Here is a 19,746-nt window from a genome sequence, read left to right as displayed (position 1 = left end):
GTGGTCATGTGTCAGACTGCAGCAGGATCAAAGCAGAGTAATGCCATTGTAGAGCAGTTGCATGGTAAGTACTTCCCTGGGCCCAGAGGTCTCTGCTGGGCCACAGCACACTGAGAAAAGGGGAAAACGATAATGAAAAAATCCACTGTTTTACTTTTTTTTTTGGAGTATGTTCTATAGGAAGCATCTTAAACAACCAGAAATAAGTTTCACTGATCTCCAAAAACCCTCCGTCTCATACTTGTATAATGTCATGTCTTGCTAATCACTCTAATACAGACATCAAAATAGGCCTGTGCAGGGTGGGACTGATCCAAAATGACAAAGCCACAGTCAAAGGAAATGGATCCCGGCAGTACAGTGACTCCCCTATTCTCCCTCTGGCATCATCTGAAACATTAATGACCCCAAGCAGAATCTGATCTGGCCTTCTTTACTCAGCCTTTTATCTGTCCTCTAAACTGTCTACAGACAAAAAATATTCACTTAACACCATCAAGCATCTTCTGAGACGGCAGATGAAGAAAATAATCATTAGCTATAGTCGAGAGGAATTTATCTATTGAGATACAAACAGTTCAGCTAAAAAAAAGACTACGCAGAAAACATTAATATAGTTTAGTAATAATAGAGTATGTCAAAGTAGTGAAAGAATAGATTCCAAATAAAGTTTCAAGTTTTAAATTCAGGAGTGTTTGGATCAGATGACCTGAAAGGAAACTGTTAGTGGGCAGGAAGTGCCAGGAGACATCTGTGGCAGGTGAAATAGAAATTCTAACACTCGAGTGAACACTTAAACGGATAAAGGGAGTTTAAAAAAAGGCTAAAAGCCTCCATCACTTCCAACAAGACACTGGTACCCTAAACACAGTGTGTCAGCATCTTTAAACACCGGAGAGAAGGGGAGATGACAAAATCGTTTTGACAGCCAGTTCACATGTAACATCGCCGATTCATCAACCTTGGGGAGTTGCTGGGCAGTTTTACTGCCGCTGCTGGGGGAAACCAAGCCCCGTGTGTGATAGCAGAGTGGGCAGGGCCGAGCTTGTGCGCCACGCCACGCGCCACTTATTGATCAGAGTCAGACAGGGTGTCAGTCTCCACATCCCAGAGATACAGCAGCCAAGCAGCAGTTATCTGTGTCTATTAATGCGTCCGCTCTGTGTGTATTGATTGGGAACAAACCTGACACGGGGAATTGTCATCAAAATGCCGATTTACAAAGGCTTGAGCAGGCGAAAGTACAGTCTGCATGGCCCAGGAAGTATGGATTTGTTGATGTAGCTCCACCAGCGGTGTTCAATACCAGACAGAGGTTCCCACTCAGGACGGACCGAAGCGTTTGGCCTGGGCCTTTGTCTCACCTTGGGAGCTTTCACCTCATAGTACACTGGCAGATAAAACAGCTTTATGGCATGTTGAAAGATGTGAAAGACTGGACTACATTCTCCCCCAGCAGTGTCTGCAAGAGCACAAACAAATGTTCACTAAACACGCCCACAATGTGAGGCTGGACTCACACAGCCCCTCCCTGCAATTGTTTGTTACAGGGGCAAAGCTTTTACAAAAGGGGCTGGGGTCAAGATTTTCCCTTGTGAGACCACTGTCTCCATTAGCTCTCAGTTCACTTGGGTATCGCTATACCCCTAAACATATTTGACTTCTAGAGTTCTGTAGGGAATGCCCATTAGCAGCTGGAGATACCACCCAGGTGTTTATTTCATCAACAAATACATCAACAAAAATGAGCGCTATGGCAGGTGGTCTGGACACAGTAACACATCAGTGAAAAGGACAACCTCCTGAGAGCTGGTCATTGCAAAACTAAAGAGGGTAGGACTTTCTGAAATAGTAAAAGAAACACAAAAATTATCATGACATTTGTCACAATACCATCATTCCATCTATGCTTTAGCGGCTTTCCCATGTTTATAATGATGAATGAAATGATCTTACCATTGCAGTACACTCCTAATTAAACTCCTAAATTAATAATTCCATTCAATAGGTGTATACGCCCCATAAATTTGTCAGCCTAAGCAACCAGAAGAATACAGGAGAAGTAAGTTACTTGTACAGACAACATCACCATTATTCATGTACTAATTTAACACGGGATTAGTAAAATACAAAGGGATACTTGGACTGGAGGATATGGCCAATAAATTGAATACAACATCTCTTTTGGGATCATCTATATCATCTAAAGATAAAGCATGATTCAATAATGGTTCTGTTTGCTGTAAGGCATGAATGTTTAATACCAATGAACAGAAATAATATAAAAACAGCACTGGCCAGGGTGTCAGTATGCATTATTTGTGAAAAAATAAATCAATATATTACACTAGACAAAGAGATGGCATTTTTATTTTTACAACTTGAACATTTTCATGATTTTCATAAAGCAAAAAGTTCATTAATCAAATTAAGTCAATATATTACCAATTGATATTACATCAATAGATGCTAAATTTACTTGCAATCACTGTAATATACCTCCAAACTGTGCAGTTTTCTACTCATATTTGTACTGAATAAATAACATCCAAGACTGTATCATTGCCAGCTCCTCAGTTCATAGGTATTTACTTTTTACGCTACACTACAGTAAAGAAGCACATTTTTCCACCTTCACACTACTTTGTATAATTCACTGCTATAATTAGCAGTTGTATAGTAAATTATCAAACATATTCCATATGTAAAAATTTGACCTAAATAAGATGCAATAAAATAATAATGAATATGTTTACATGCCTATAATAAGAATACACATCTATTGGTGAATTACTTGTTTTGGGATATTTTTAAACATAAAAACTTTAAATGCTTCTTCCAACAGTTTCTACATACCATACATTATAGATTAAGATGAAATATCTTTCAAGATTAAATGTTTCAGAGATTAAATAGCAAAGCATCAATCACAAAGCAAATCTGGCCCGTATAAAAAAATATCTTGAAATCAAATTCATCTGGCTGGCTCAGAGAACAGCAGTGTACAGCTGAAGTGCGGCCCCCGGGAGAGGCCCTTAACATGGCAGTTTCTCCTGACAAACACAGCAGGGCCTGGGGAGGTTTTGGGCAGACAGGAAAGCTTGCAGCGGTCTGCAGTGGCCTCAGGGGAAAGCTGACTGGATAAATAGTTCACTTAGAACCTCTTGCTCTCTAAGAGGTCACCAAGGAAATATAGGATGGAAAAGGAAAATGGAGAGGCTTTATCTCACTCTCATAGGATTGCTGCCTGTTTGTGTACGAGACTGCTCCATAAATACTGCACTATCTGCTGCACAGCTGAAACCAGATACAGTCATTTTGCATCAATCTTGCCTTGCTTTGTCTCTTTCGATCACAAAAATGATCATTTAAACTCCACTTTCTGCTGTATTTGAGGAAGTGACATGTGTTTAAGCTATATCATCAAGAAAAAACATTAAATAACAAATACAGTATAAACTATAATATCGCCCACTACATTTTGGCTTCACAAAATTTAATCTTATAGAGGTCTGTACTCTACACATCTTGTCACACAATTGTGTTCTTAGGTACCGGCAATTAAATATAAATGGATATATGATATCTGTGACCTAAGATATTCCTGTGAACATCACCGACCACTCTGCACATGCTTACACCCCACATATTACTATCATAAAGGTTTATCACCTGAAGTGAGGATTCAAAGAGATGCATAGTTAAGTATATTCCCCAAAATAAATATTATTAGCTTTGGATATAATGTGGACTTGGATCTGGACTGTGCTTCAGGATTCATACTAGGGCATTTGATTTTAGCTGCACAGACAATATGCAAAAGTATGCAATAATGATGCAGAGTCATGAATATCACATAGTATTTATGCAGGACTGTGAAATAAATTTACCTACGTACAGTGAATGTATGATTATTACTGATGTGCTTCTCTATGCCTCTATTCTTCAATGAATAAAATATAGTTGGATTTGCCACTTAAATGAGTAAACGTTACTAGAACCCTCCATTATCTTAAACTTTAAAAATGCATTTAATTAATATCTTATTGCATGTGTTTGTGTATGCAGTTGTGGAAAAAATTATTAGACCACAAAAAGTCATCAGAAACAATGGTTATACAATCAAGTACAAACTCCTGTGTGTATCATGTGACTAAAACAGACAGAGAAGAAAACATGGAATGCCTAAAAGCACTGTTTTTGGCAGTACAATGCTATAGCTATTGATGTGAGAACTGAAGTGATTTTAGTTATTATCAAGAAAACCATGGAAAATGGCTAGATAACAGCCACATTAAATCAATTACATCATCAGCCTTTTACCATCTCAAAAACATTGCCAGAATCAAAGATTTACTGTCTAAACCAGACTTAGAGAGTCTTATCCATGCATGTATCTCTAGCAGGTTAGATTACTGTAACGGCCTTCTCACTGGACTCTCTAAACAAGCTGTAAGACAGCTGCAGTACATCCAGAACGCTACTGCTAGAGTCCTGACTAGAACCAGGAAGTACAACCATATTCGTCCTGTGCTCAGATCTCTGCACTGGCTTCCTGTGGCTCAGAGAATAGACTTTAAAACAGCTCTGCTGGTCTATAAGTCTCTCCACGGTCTAGCACCAAAGTACATCTCTGACATGTTGGTCCCATATGAACCATCTCAGACCCTGAGAACCTCAGGGACTGGTCTTCTGCTGGTGCCCAGAGTCACGACTAGACAGGGTGAAGCTGCGTTTCAGTTCTATGCAGCTAAACTCAGTCTTCAGTCTCAGAACAGTCTTCCTGATGACGTGAGACAGGCCTCTACTGTGACAATGTTTAAGTCCAGGCTGAAAACAGCTCTGTTCAACTGTGCATATAACAACTGAAAGGGTTCTATCTGCACTCTTCTCTTTTACTTTGTTTTAATAGATTATTATTTATGTTTTATTGATTATGTTTTAATTGCATTTGTGTGTTTTTAACCTGTCTCTTTTCCATTTTTGAAAAGCACTGTGAATTGCCCTGTGTATGAATTGTGCCTTACAAATAAATCTGCCTTGCCTTGCCTCTGAAATTAAACTCTTATGAGCTATTTTTGTTGTTATCATTATATTTGTCCAAACAAATGTAACTTTAGTTGTACCAGGCATTAAAATTAACAAGAAATTGAACAAAACAAGGGTGGTCTAATAAAAATTTTTTCTGCAACTGTATATGTAAAAACAGCTACTTATTCTCTAACACAGATGTAATAATATATAAGAAAAGTTATATTGTTTCTTTGAGCCTACAAGTACATTATAGATTTCCACAAAGCAAATGTTTCCGACTGTTAGTTCTATAAAGTGTTAATTCTGAGGATTTGTTTCATGGCCTGTAAGACAAACAGTGCCCTCCTGAGTTGAAAACCCATTACTGCATTTGCTGATTCATGGACAGCTGAATCCTAAGTACTGAATCAATACAGCAAAGTCAAGAAGCTAGTAGTTTTACTTACATTTTGTGATGAAATTATATGATAACTGACCTTATATTCACTACCTGCACTCAGGATTACACTGATGTGGCAGTAGTGCATACAGACTGGCAGGATTCTATGCATAGTAAAATTAAAATAGTTTATTTTTAATTCAGTGTGTATAGTGCACTGCTGAACTGAAGCCAGTGCAGTGAAAGAAGACATAAGCAATGATATAAAAGTGATCTTTGGTGTGTTTCATGCAACCGGAGGACCACTGTGTAAACAAACCTTCATCAGTCCACAATTAAGAATGACAAAATCCGAGACAAACAGGGAGAAAGCCGCAGTCAGTGTACTGTATTTGTTTTGTGGCTTTTTGTTTGAGGCTTTCATCACACAGCAATAGTGAGAGCAAACCTGAGCAGCAGATGTTGTCTAAATCCGACCGTTCAAACACGCTTGTTGTCCTATTCATTTAAAATCAGGACTTGAGCTGCACCTTTAGTGAGGCTGTGTGGATGTAGCAGGAAGTCACTGATTGTACCTCTATTATATTACACATGCACGCAAACGCTGGAGGGGAAAAGATGATCCAAGCCTTTGAAGCCTTTGTGTTTAAACAGAGGAGCAATATGTTGTTATTAAGCAATCGTGGAAAAGCACTCTTAATCCTTGTGCCTCCATGTGCAACAGGCTCATTTGGTGTAATTACACAGAATAGACTGGGACACATTGAACTCCACTGGGTGGATTCATTTTTTAATTAGTCAGCGGCCATGTTTTAGTATATTGCTCATAATATGTACTTAACAACACGCCACCGCACCCTAAAACAGTCAGCATGCTTGTTTGTTTTTGATAATTGTTGATGAGATGTCATCTTATAACACAATTTAAGTATCTACAGTACAATTTATAATGATAAACAATTTATGACATGAAGTTTTCCCACATTTTTTGTCAGTTGGTGCCACCAGTTAGTGCAACTGACTGTTACCATGCAGAGGTCAAGAACTCATTATGAGGAGAACTTCCATCCCAGACCTTCTGCCATTTTTTCAGCTATTTTAGAGTGAAAATGGTTCTCAAAAACACATCGGTTTCATCCTCATAATCTCTTTTATAACTTCTATTAAGAGGTAAGTCCTACTTGTTTGCTCCACAGTAACATTAGTATGTACCGGCAGACCTATACAACGTTGAAAATTGACTTTATTTTTATGGCGATTTTGCATTAGACTAAAAGCTAACACAACAGAGCAGTCTAACATACTCTTATGACGCTGAAATGAAACTATTGACTGATAAACTCCATCACCTACACAAACTATAGCCTCCGATAGAATTGTACTAGTCTCTCAGTGGTGAATGTGTTTTTAATCACATTATCCATGAAGGAGAGTCTGAAATACCTGTAATAACGATGTTAAATGTTGCAGTGGTGATATGAGCTGCTATAAATAAACAAATTAACCTGGAAGCCACCACCACATTGACACCATTTAACCTGAAGGTAGCAACCTTGCTAGCTAACTCCTGATTGGCCAATGCCAGTGACTGCATCTGAATGGACAATTGTTCATGTAGAATGTGATTGCATAGCGTGTGGAAACAAAATCACGCTTCTTAGTCATCACCGACTGTTTTACAATGTGTTGACTGCACTTATTACCCTGCCCCCCGAATGCGAGGCAAGGGGTATTGTGTTTGGCTCGGTTTGTTACCACTGCCAAGGAGGTAATATTTTTGTCGGCGTTGGTTTGTCTGTCTGTTTGTTTGTCTGTCTGTCTGTGTGCAAGATAACTCAAAAAGTTATGGACAGGTTTGGATGAAAATTTCAGGAAATGTTGATACTGGCACAAGGAACAAATGATTAAATTTTAGTGGTGATCGGGGGCGGGGGAGGGGTACGGGGGCCCACTGATCTGCCTTGGCGGAGGTCTGCGCTCTCTGTGTGCTTTTCTAGTTTGTTTTTTTTATTTGTTAACACTCTAGCAGCAAAACGATTAGTTGAATTCAAACCAAATTGGGTTTATAGATTGCTAGTGACCCAGAGTAGATGTGATTACATTTTGGGAAAAGTAGGTCAAAGTTAAAATTTTTATGAATTTTTTAAAATCTGTTTTTCCTCCCATTTCTTTATAATGGGCGAAATTTGTCAATAAAAACATCAGTTTTGTTTCAGTTTACTTCAAACTTGGTACATATATAGAGGCATCTGATATACTGACACATGCATAGACATGATGACATCAGCTAGATCAATGCCAAATTAAGCTACAATATGTGCAAGGGGCTGGGTTTGTTGTGCCTGGCACCACTTGTTTATATTTATGATGAAAATGTGATTTGTCTGCACTAGATCCAGGTTACCATCATAATAATCCAACAGTGATAGTGTTTACATTCACAAGAAACATAGACTGTATGGAATTGGACAGAAAAACCATGACATCACCCATTGATTTCTGAACAGCCATTTGGAACCCAGTAGTTTGTGATTTGATTGTTGTCATGTTGACTTTTTGGACCCAGAAGAGACCATATTTGGACAAAAGAGACAGAACCACAGGAGCCTGACAGGCCAGATATGAGCTAATGCTAAGTGCTGTCTAAGTCTAGTAAATTTCATTAACCACTTTGTAACAATATCCATTTACAGCATTGCTAATGGAACCTATTAATCACAACTAGAGTCAGTCAGGAAAAAATGTGTTGTAAGAAATAAACCAAAACTCTGGTAGTCTGAGTGAGCTGTTGGACAGATCTATCAATAAAAGCCTGACACAGCAGACATTAAAGCTTCTATTTGACCTGAAATCTGATTAATGGAGGAAAAATTAAAGATTTCCTTTTCTTTTTTGTCAGACAGATAAAAAAAAAAAAAAGTTGATTTTCACCTTTACATGTTTCGGCTACAACCTGTAGCCTTCCTCAAGACAGGCTGTACAGGTTGTAGCCGAAACATGTAAAGGTAAAAATCAACTTTTCTTTAATCTGTCTACCAAAAAAGAAAAGGAAATCTTTATATTTTCAGCTGACAGTATGAACCCGATTGGAGGGAAAATTTAATGAAAGACTTGCAGATCATTTATTAGAGTGGCCAAATAAAATGAACAAAACTGGAATGAGAACTAGAAAAAAATATTAATCATTTATTAGACTTAATATATTTGGAGAAAAGTTCATGTACATCAATGGGAGCCAGGTTTTTTTTTTTTAGAGCCAACCCTAGTGGCCGTCAGCGGTATTAAAACTTTAATATACAGGGTGTCCCAAAAAATTGACATCATTTGAGATGTCCATATCGGAGTGACTACATGGTCAGGAGAAATGACACTTAATAGGATTTATTTTGGACATAAAATGTTTTATTCTACAAATTTCAAATGAAAAATTCTGGGGGATGGTGATTTTATAATGTTCCAAAGTTATTACAAATGTTCAATGTGTGCGTCCAGATTCTATTTTCTGACACAAACAGCCCTCCTCTTGAAACTTATTATGCCACGTCCAAATCTGCTTTCCTGTTGACGCTTGTTCATGAAAGTTTTTAACAAATTCATATTGTGCATTCGCATTTGACTGAGTTTGGGCATACTTCAATACACAGAACGCCTTTTCTGTTGCAGCAAACACCATGTCTGTTCCTGAAAGCAGAACAATAAAAATTATTACACTGTTTTGAGCAAAGAGAGCAAACAAATTTTAAACAAATTATTAGGCGATGAAATGATGTCAAATTTTTTGGGACACCCTGTACTTCTGCATTTGCTTCATTTTGAAGATGAGATCCCTACACCTTGTTAAGAACTGACAAAAAGTTCTTTAAAGTGTCACTTTCATACCCCTCAAAAAAGAATTTCATCTAAAATTTGTATAAAGAGTTTGGAAAACTAACTATAAGTATACTTATTCTGTAGTTAAAAAACAACAGAAAAATAAAACAAAAACATTGTAAGGGCTTACGCTACTGTATTCAACATGGGCTCATCGAGAAGCTCAAGGTGTTAAAGTGGAAAACAAAATTATATATTTAGTCCCAATACCGCATGATAATTCAAAATTAGAGCTGTTGTTTTGATCACACAAGTGGCATATCCCCACCTACAGAGTAGGAAATACTGCAAATATATCAGTGTGTAGACGTGTGTCTTAACAAAATATAACCATGTCTGCACTATTCACTATTTAAGACTGAGAGTGTTACAGACTCGATCCTTCTAGACAGTTCCACATTTTCTGTGACCACATAGAAGTGCTTTGGTTTAATCCTATTACATGCGCAGCACAAAGGAAGATAAGAGGTTTATGTTTTCCTCACACACTGAGTCTTGTCCCTCTCCCTGGAGAGTTCAGGAGATCTTCTCATTTGGTCAAATACTGGCTCCACGACAGGTTATTTGCAGTTGCTTCAGTGCCCATTGTTCATATCTTTTTTGTTACATGTTCAAAATACAGCCATATAATAGGATTGTCTGTCAGGGCAAAGGAAAGACTGATGATGAATGAGGATCAGGTGAATGACATAATCAAGAGATGGGTAAGTCAACTGTATTCTTCATCGCTGTAATACACTTTAAGTGAGACATATGATCATGTGATGGGACAGCTCTGTCCTTTCTGAAACAGGATGCTTACTTTGATGCCGGCAATTAATTAAACGAAGTGAACAAGAAGTTGGACTTCGGTGGCACTGTCTTCAGTATATCTGATATTATATCTCTAAACTATGAACAGAATAAAAAGACATGCTGAAGAAAAGTGATAAAAATACATGACTACTTCTTTAAGGTTTGAATTTCTCTAATATTTTGGATTTAAAGAAGCAAATATGTGGTTATCACATTGTATTTTTTAAAGTGCAGACTATCACATGCTGTATTTTGTGTATTTATGTGTAACTGTTCTGTTATACTGTGATATTTTATTTCTTGTAAACCACCCTTTGAACTGACAATATGTAAAGACAGGCCTAAAGAGGTTAAGATTACGTATTTAAGTAAATATCATAAGATGCAATATTATAATGAATTTACTCTTGTATTGATGAATCAATATAAATCCACATTATCATCCACACAAACACTTGATTCACTTCAGCTGTTACTTGAACAAGTATTTTATGGAAATTGGTATTCTATTTTCAAGATAATTTAGACATATATGTTTTAAGTAAAGGAGAATAATAAGTCAAAAACTGTGTGGTCCTACTCCTGATGTTAGTGTTTCCTGAATTAGATCTAAAATTAATAAATAAAAAAAAATACCAGCTTCTGTCTTACATGTTGGCATGTTACAAGTGTAGTATAGTAATATAGTGAGTGAAGTACACAAAATGACAATACAACAATAATAGTAATAATTAAATATACAGAATTTGAATATAGGAATGCAATACTTTTAAATAATTTATCTACCCTCTAAGTACAAGAAATCAAGACAATTTTTAATGTAATGTAGATAAAGTATAAATAAATCTACCAATAAATAGGGTAAATATTCCTCAAAATTAACGAGGTGGGTCGATTACTGTTAACACTCAGGTATATAAATCATTATGTCTTTGGAGCTGTGCAATTTGATATTGCTAATACTGTGGACAGTACTGCAATTTACAATAAACAAATAGTATCATGAGTTGACTTAATTGGTTTTTGAGGAAAATTGTTCTTATGACAATAAATGTGACCATACCATACACAAAACACAAACATCATTGGCTAAACAAACAACAGCTTATTTCTTTATCTTAGGCGTATTAAGCAGGCTGTACACAAACAAAGAATGGGCGTTCACATTCATATTTATGGAATTAAACTGCAGCTTTTTGTGTCCATACAATCATACATGCTGATATTGTGATTCCAACACTAGTTGTGGAGCTCCATATGAGTATTAGTCTTTGGTCAGTTAACAGCATTTAGCCTCCGACAAGGACTGTGTAAACAACAAGCCCTGTTTGATATCTGCATTTAGAGAAAAACTCCAGAGGAAGACCTGAAAGAAGAGGACTACCACCAGTTTAAGAATATAGGATGTGCCTGCCTCACTCAGGGCAACAGTGCACAACTGCTAAAATTCCTTAAGGATGAGAGAAACCAGGTATGTCTGCACACTCACTGACATGTCTCACACAGATATTCTCTGAGCGCAGACGTAAAACACTGCCTACAAACAGTCACATCTCATAGGTATGAAGTGACAGCTGACTGACAGTGTTAATCTGCCATACATGACTAGAAAACACACTGGTCAACACTCAGTCCTCAGCAGCAACAGTCTCATCGAGTGAGACAAACAGCAGCAGCCACTTTGCTGCTGCGCAAATGTATTTAACGTTAACATGTAGTCACTGCTCTGTGCCTGCTGGCCTCTTGACCTGGAGGTGTGGGATGGAAACAGGCAGACATTCAGTCAGATTTCTCGCTCCACTGATAACCTTTTTCATTGCGGTACTCCTCTAAGTGCCCTTGGTTGTCCCATCTCGCCACGCTTCACACAGTTATGTGTTTATGTGTAGCGCACTTTTAGAAGCATGTGCCATCTCTTACTGGAGGCTAAAACAACCTCAAGGGGTTCCAATGATTGATTATCACATGAAAAATCCCTGGCTTCAGCAGGAGCTTGGAGAAGAGATATGGAAATGAAAATTTTATCACAGCTGTGATGGTGCTTTATACAGAGGTGTGCTCTGATGTTAGTGTTGAAGTAGTCATCTCCATATTTGAATAAAACAACTGAGTTCTGTAGTTTTAAAACATGTTTTACACCCCATGTGTACTGTAAGGATAACTGTAAGACAATCACTGTTATTATCAGAGTCACCCCAATGTGATAGAAAAAACATCTGATAATGCATTCTGGTGTATATGTTGATGTGACCCTTGAGATTATCAGCTTGAGTAAGGTTTCTGAAGCCTCATATTTGTTGGTTGATGATGTTAGATCACACATTGCCCAGTGTTAGTCTACTCGGATGCAAATGGAGGTTGCTACTTGTTAAGCCCCTTAAGGGTTTTTGGTAATTATCCATTACAATTTTAACCAACATGTATTTATGTGTATGTTTTTTACTATGTGAAAATTTTTTTTAAAAAAAAGCAAGTGTGAAAGTGCATGTGCTACTGCCTGCATCTGTTTATAAAGCCATGCATGCAAATAGAAAACGAAGGACCCAAGCAGCACATAGCAGACATGTGTCCTTATTTGTCATCTATCGCTTTAACTGAGTGTTTTCCTCTACACTTAGGGGATTGTGAAATCTATGGGATGTGTTCTCTTGTCACCATTGGTATGTGAAATAATTAAAAACAAAAATTGTGATCACTGCCAGACCGCTGTCACACATCTGACCAGGGTAGGTACAGACAAGTCCTTAATATATAGTGACACATATTGGATACATGACGTTAAATAATGGTTTTGTTGTCTAGATCTGCAATCCAAAGGAGCTTCTGCACAGTTTACTTGAACTGGTTGATGACACTGATCCAGGTGCCATTTCTGAAACCATACTAACTCTTACTCCACATCTGCAAACAGGTAATACAACTCTAATTACAACACTGTCAATCTCTCATCGATCAACAGAGTAGTTTAGCATGTATACAATACAGGTCACAGTTAAGTCCCCCCAGATCACATCGATACCAATATCATGTGCTACTATATTACAAATATGTAAATAATATGTATGTACAGAAATACCAATTTAAATAGTAGATACTTATATATTTCTGGTGTCACTCTGAAATGCTCTGCCTGTCTTCTGCACTTTGTTTTCTGTATTTTGCTGCTGTAAACACTGCAATTTCCCCACAATGGATTCAATAAAGTCATATCTTATCTTATTTTATGCCTCTGATTGTTTTTGCATTTAGAACAGTCATTTTCATATTTATGCAGAATGTTTAGGGGATATTATCACTAATTGTCCCAGATAAATACATTTTAAAGGTAGAAAATATGGCTAATTTTTTTTGGGGGGGGCCTTACGTGTCGATATTGAACTGGCGATAAAGTAAATGCTGCTGCTTGAAGATGGTATATGGCGCCCTCTGCTGTATATACCTGGTATTAAACAACAAACTTGTGTTTTGACTAGTTGTGCTGCGGCTGGACGAGGGGAAGGCAGCCTCTGTGGGCTTGGTTCTGTCTGCCCTTCAAAGGCAGCTGTCCCGTCTGCCTGTGCCTTACACCAGGCAGCAGGAGGAGGCTGATGAGTACGGTCTGTGCCGCTGCTGTGCTGCTTTGGCTGCGTTTACAAATCCCTTCACAGAGAGTCTGAAGAGGGAAAATGGAAACTGTGTCAACACCGCTGAAGATGAAGAGCTAAGAGCAGAGCTTCTGAAGTTGTATGTTTCTGTGCTTGTGTGTTTAACAAATTAACTCAGTGATGAAAGAAATATGCTTTTTTTTTCTTATGTCATAAGAAAAAGCTGCATTTGAAACCTAGAAATTTTATCAGCAATATGACTTAAAAAAAAGGATGTGATGTCAAAGTTGTGTTATAAAACAGTCCACGTCAGAGATTCTATGTTTGATGTGGTGGGATTAATATTACAGCTGCATTAATGCGTAACTTACATTTTAATGCTGCTGATAATTAATGTTGAGCTCGTTTCAACTAGTTTTTATTCTCTTACGTGATTTAATCAATGCATCAAGTTCTATATGATCATCATTATGTAGTGTTGCTCTCTTGTAATAACCACATATCTCTACAAACTTTCATAAGCTCAGAAAATTAGGCTTATTTTTTTGTTTTGCAACAGTGCATTTTTTTTTGTATGAGAGGATTTTTAAACAGCAGGGTTCCTACAGGTTTCTACAAGTTAAATTCAAGACTTTTTAAGACCTTTTTAAGGCTATTTAGTACAGAATTTAATGCCCATTTCATGGCCATACTGGTAAAAATTTGTGACTCCTAGAATTTAGGAAAATTTACTTTTTAACTCCAACGCCTTGATTCCCACTGTTCCAAGTGATTTCTCACCGGGGGCTGCAAAGTTAGCGATAATCGGTTCCTAATTTCAACATAAATTGCCAGGTTGGAACAGGAACTGAGTCGATTAATGTTACTTTCTTTGCAGTTTGGACATTTCCCAGACAGGTTTAAACACAATGCAGCCAACAAGTTTATGGCAACATAACTTAAGACCTCTCATATCAAATTTAATATCTTTTAAAGAGTTTAGTTTATCCAGTTGTCCATTTCAGTATGAGGTTAAAATGGTAAAGGTTTCTTATCTGTCTGCAGCTGTATGAGGAGCTTAAGAGAGCCTTTGCTCGACGCCGAACTGAGAGGAGACAGAAAATCACCACTCTGGCTTTTTGCAACTGAGATAATGGTAGGGGAAAGGCTTTTTTTCATAATTTTTCACACAGTGGGTGAGTTTTTTTGCCCACGTGCACTGCCAAACTGTCCACATAAAGTCATGTTTGCATTGCTTTCCTGACAGGTCACACTACCTACAATTCAAGAGCCTTTTTCGGAACTCCTGTTTTTTAACTCTCTGAAGAAAAGTCCCTTGATGGACATTAGTCAGTCCAAGGAGTCGAGAGCATGCCTGGCTTATCTGCTCTTTGTTCAGCTCATCAACATAGAGAGCTTTCCTGCAGTTTTCAGGTATAATTAAAAACTATAGAATCTAGTGATGAGCTGGTCTAGAACATACCATTCATGTTATAACTTTTGCTTCTTTTCCAGCCCTGTGTTTGTTCTTCAGTGCAACATGGAATATATTAATGAAATGCTCAGTAGGTACGCTGTGAATATGACATGAATTCATTATTACACTTAATTAAAAATAATGGACTTTTTTTTACACTAATATTCTATTTTGTTTCAGCAAAAAAGAGTCCCACTTGCGCAAAGGACTGGTAAGTGTCATCTACACTGTTGCCCATAAAAATGGAAACATTTTGTTTTCAGACACATTCCTCTTTTTATTCTTATTTATACACATCTGTAATCACCTTTGACCTGGTACAATGATCACATACTCAGTCCCAAATACACTTTATTTATCAAGAATAAATCACATACTTACAATAATTTAATGAGAAGAGTTAAAAAATACTCTATTCCAATATTATGGGCAACTGTATTTTTAGAACTGAGGATAAGTAAACTAAAAATTAATTTGTCTTGGTTGTATTTTCCTTCAGGCACTTTATGAAAAAAGCTTGGAGGGTGTTCAGGACAACAGCCTTCCAGTGAGTCTACTGGAACTGAGGAGCTTCTACAGTGTTCCACAGGTAAAACGACACCAGAGGTCATTATACTGTACATGTTAAATGCTCAATATGCAAATTTGCTGCCTTATATCATAAACCACCACAATGTCACTGTCTGCAAGGTCACAAACTGTATACATACAAATTCACCACACAGTGAGAGTTAATTCTGACATTCTCCAATTCACAGAACCTACGACACATTCTCAGTGACTGTCCAATGAAACATCTGGTAAGTCTAAAATGACACTGATAACAAAATGCTGCATATATTGTGAGTTTTTCTATGAGGTGCATTATTTATTGATTTACTTGTGTCTCTGATTCCCCAGAGAGAAAAAGGACTACAGGTTTTCCAGCTCTTCATCAATAAATTAGATGCTGAAGCAAAGCACAAGTTCTTCAGGTAAAAGAATCCTTCAACAGAAGAAGAAAACGTTAGCAAAGCTTGCATAGCTTTGTAAACTTTCCTTGGATAAGTTGGTGTATAGAGCCAAATCATGTAAATTCTAAGGTAATTTCCTCCCTGCATTTTTTTTCTATTTGCTGCTGTTGAACCTCATCTTATTTGATTTCAGATGTATGTTAAAAACCAGTAACCATCCAGGGATAGAAGGTTACATAGTAAAGAACATCAGGAATGAAGTGGAATCATCCATGAAGGTATGGTAAAAATGTTATTATTATAAGACACAATGAAGATGTTGCTTTAAAGGGGTCATATTTTGCTAAACCCACTTTTATTAGTCTTTGGTACATTTATTTATGTATTTGGACCCTAATAGTTACAAAAGTTTAAATTTGAACCCTCCAGGTGCTGCAAAGCTATCTTTATATTCATTTTGGCAAAAATCGAATGGATTTCTACAGCCCCTTTAATTCTTGCTTAATTTGTTACATCTGTAAGTAGTTACGTCACGACATTTGCACATCTAAGATCAAGACTTCCGATGAACGTTTCTCTGAGTACGCCACAACTGTTTGTCAGAAGCAGCGGTTGTAGTCCATACTGAAAATATGTCCAAACTTGGAGCCAATTACCTAAAATGTTCAGTTGTTGGTTGTATTAACGAACACAAGTGGCTGAACGGGACAGAGCAGTACGGACAACAACCTGGAGGGGATGGGGTGTGAAGTGGCTCATGTGCATTTAAAGGGACCGCGCTCAAAACGATCATTCTCCTGTCATTACTCAGAAATAGGGTTGAAGATGGACCTGTGGAGTTTAATTAATGAAGAATTCAGACTCAAGTACAGCATTTACAGTTCATGTAGACCACAGGGAAAAGTTTTACAATGCATAATTCCATTTAAAAAGCAAAATATCATTCCTTTAATGTTTGTTTCAGAGGCTTAAATAGTGAGTGATCCTGTGATTTTAATGCATGGTAACTGTTTTCTAGCCGGACAATGGCAATAAATGGTTCCTGGGTGCAGAGTTTGTCTCACTGTTGGGGCTGGCATTGTGTTTGCCACAAGGTCCAGAGACAGACCTGGTTCACAATATGGACAAGTAAGTAACACGAACATGAACTTTACTCATGACAGACAGTTCATTTGTCACTCAAAATGTAGACAGATAGGTCTGTAGTAACACTGAGCAAAAATTCCAAAATTGACTTCCAGCATATTGTAATTTAATTGATCTGAATCGAAATGAGACTCCTGCATCTACTCTATGCTTGCATTTTCAGGCTGTAAAGGTAGGAGGGTTAGAAATGGTACTGACAGCTGTATCAGGTGTATATCAATTGCTAGTCAGATTCCTTCATTTGCAATCTGGAAGCGATTCTCCTGCTCTACTTTCTGTTCCAGCACAGAAACTGGGTGCGTCTGAATAGTCCTTGTTGCTTATGAAGGTTCCTAACTGAGTGAAATGACCCAGAAGAGTGTCAGTCATGATAAAAGCTGTCCAGATGCAAAGGAAAGGAGCTTCTATGCCTCTTATAGAGTCTCCTTTAGAATACACTGGGCCATTGTTTACAAAACGAGAGGATAAAATGCCGTCCCATAATTCACTGCAGCGGTGGACTCAACTGTTTCCGAAAATAAACAACAAACATAACAGACAGGATGTGTGTTTTCACCTTATGCCACAACTGTCTAATATAATGATATGTTTTACATTTTATGCAGCAGAACCTGACCTTAGCTTGTATAAGTTAGATCATCACAGCCTGGAGTTATATCAGTCTTTGATTTTCTGCTCCTTGAGTCACAGTTGTCAATAAAACTACACTGTAAGCTGTAAACAGTGAAACGAATCTTTAACAGGAAAACAAATGCAGCTGAATCAGGCTGGAAGAGGTGGATCAGTGGTTCCAATGTCATTATAAATGTAAGCAGATGATGTTTAATTCACCAACTAAATTTAACAATCACCCCATGTAGGCTTGTAGGTTTATAGACATCATTTATAGCTTTGTGCTTATCTTGCATAGATTTAATTTCTGACACAATCATTCTAATTCAGGATTCAAATTGATTGTAAAAATCCTAAGTGAGAATGATGTTTATATTTTGAGCAACCTATTTTTTTTCCTCAAAGTCCGTACTTCCAATAGAGAAAGCTAATATTACCTAAAGACCACTGTTGGCCTCAACTTCAACCAATACAGATCACTGGGGAGATGTCCAAGTGGCACTGATTATTGGCCAAACTGGTCAGTTACGCCTGTATAACAGTAATACTCCAAGTGTGGTCCGCGGACCGAGAGGATGTCATAAAAAAGTCAAATTTATATCAGTGTTTCTCAAATAACCCTCATCTGACTTCCAAAGCAAAGTTACGAGTACAGGTAATTGCTTTATAAATTAAAAGCGAATCACATGTAGCCTAAATAAGCCTAAGAGTAGACTTTTATTGAATTTGTCTATGCAAACCCACGTTTTGCGTCACCGTCTCAATACGATTAGGTTACCTAGGCTGCCTATTGTCACATCAAAGACCTCTTGAGACTTGTGAATTGTGGTGGAAATTAAGTAGAATAGCTAACTAATCAGAAATGAAGAGTGACTTGAACAGTTCTAAAATACGGCAATGGATTAGTGACTGAAGTGAAAAGCTAGAGAAACGACGATCTGTGATTTTTTTTTTTTTTTTATGATAAAGTCCTTGGTGTAAAAAAAGTTTGAGAACCACTGCCGCATAAGACAGACAGATTACTGAACCCAAACAAAAAACATGTTCATGAGCACAAGTGCACTGATTCTCCTCATGTACTGAACATAAAAGGTCTCTTTCTGTCTGTTTATCCAGGATCATGGAGTCTCTGAATCTTCTACGCTATCTTCTTCTTAAAGAGAAGGAACTCAGGAGCATTGTAAGTGGGTTTCTTTCAATATTTTTACCTTTTCTTCTAGTCTGCCAGGTTAATACAGAAAGCATAACAGTATGATCTTCTCTCCTACATTTAAGGCTGATGTGTGGGAAGAGCTCTGCAGGATCAAAGATGAATACCTGAAAATGCTGCGGGTGTGTATCAGCATATCAAGAGGATATTACTCAGCTGAACTGAAGGCACTAAGAGAGGATCAAAAGATAAAAGCTAAAGGTAGGAATCAGCTGATATTCTTTAGAACAAAATGAAACTGAGATTTAACAGTGTGAGATTAACAAATGTCTTTTGTTATTTTTGCTGTAGAGGCCAGAGCTGCTGCTAGAGCCGCGAGGTTGGTCCAGAAAATAACAGTGAAACATGAGAACGCATCTGACATGTCTCCAGAGGCCCAGCAGCAGGTATACAAACACTCATTCCTGACAGATTTGGCAGCTATGTTTTGACTCCAGCCTCAGACGGGTTTGTTGTCTGACCTTTTTCATGTGTCTCAGGTGTTGCAGAGTGCTTTGGTGACATTTGACCTGATGGAGAGTCTTATTGTTCGCATTGAAGAGATCACAGAGGAAAACCTGAAGATCCTAAACTAGGCCACTGACACTACTAGAAATTTTATTTAGAAAAGTTTGTTAATTGTTTCTTAACACTGCTTTAATTCATTTGATGTACTTGACCAATAAAAAAACATAACATGTACATTTCTGAGTCATTTTCTAAGTCAA

General features: G+C 37.5%; 1 protein-coding gene across 1 annotated transcript; it reads left to right on the top strand.

Moving 5' to 3' along the window:
* Positions 1-9,756: 9,756 nt before the first annotated feature.
* LOC115417568 (glomulin-like) lies at positions 9,757-19,719 on the top strand. The gene is made up of 18 exons (XM_030131590.1): positions 9,757-9,987; positions 11,424-11,549; positions 12,697-12,804; positions 12,881-12,989; positions 13,552-13,801; positions 14,707-14,797; positions 14,909-15,075; positions 15,157-15,210; positions 15,299-15,329; positions 15,618-15,707; positions 15,877-15,918; positions 16,019-16,092; positions 16,265-16,349; positions 17,090-17,199; positions 18,946-19,009; positions 19,105-19,240; positions 19,331-19,425; positions 19,519-19,719. The coding sequence occupies exons 1-18, from the start codon at positions 9,946-9,948 to the stop codon at positions 19,612-19,614; spliced, it is 1,770 nt and encodes a 589-aa protein (XP_029987450.1). The 5' UTR covers positions 9,757-9,945; the 3' UTR covers positions 19,615-19,719.
* The last annotated feature ends 27 nt before the right edge of the window (positions 19,720-19,746 follow it).

This window comes from Sphaeramia orbicularis, chromosome 4, assembly GCF_902148855.1.
Source record: "Sphaeramia orbicularis chromosome 4, fSphaOr1.1, whole genome shotgun sequence".
Classification (NCBI taxonomy): domain Eukaryota; kingdom Metazoa; phylum Chordata; class Actinopteri; order Kurtiformes; family Apogonidae; genus Sphaeramia; species Sphaeramia orbicularis.
This window is presented reverse-complemented; position numbering and strand designations above follow the sequence as displayed.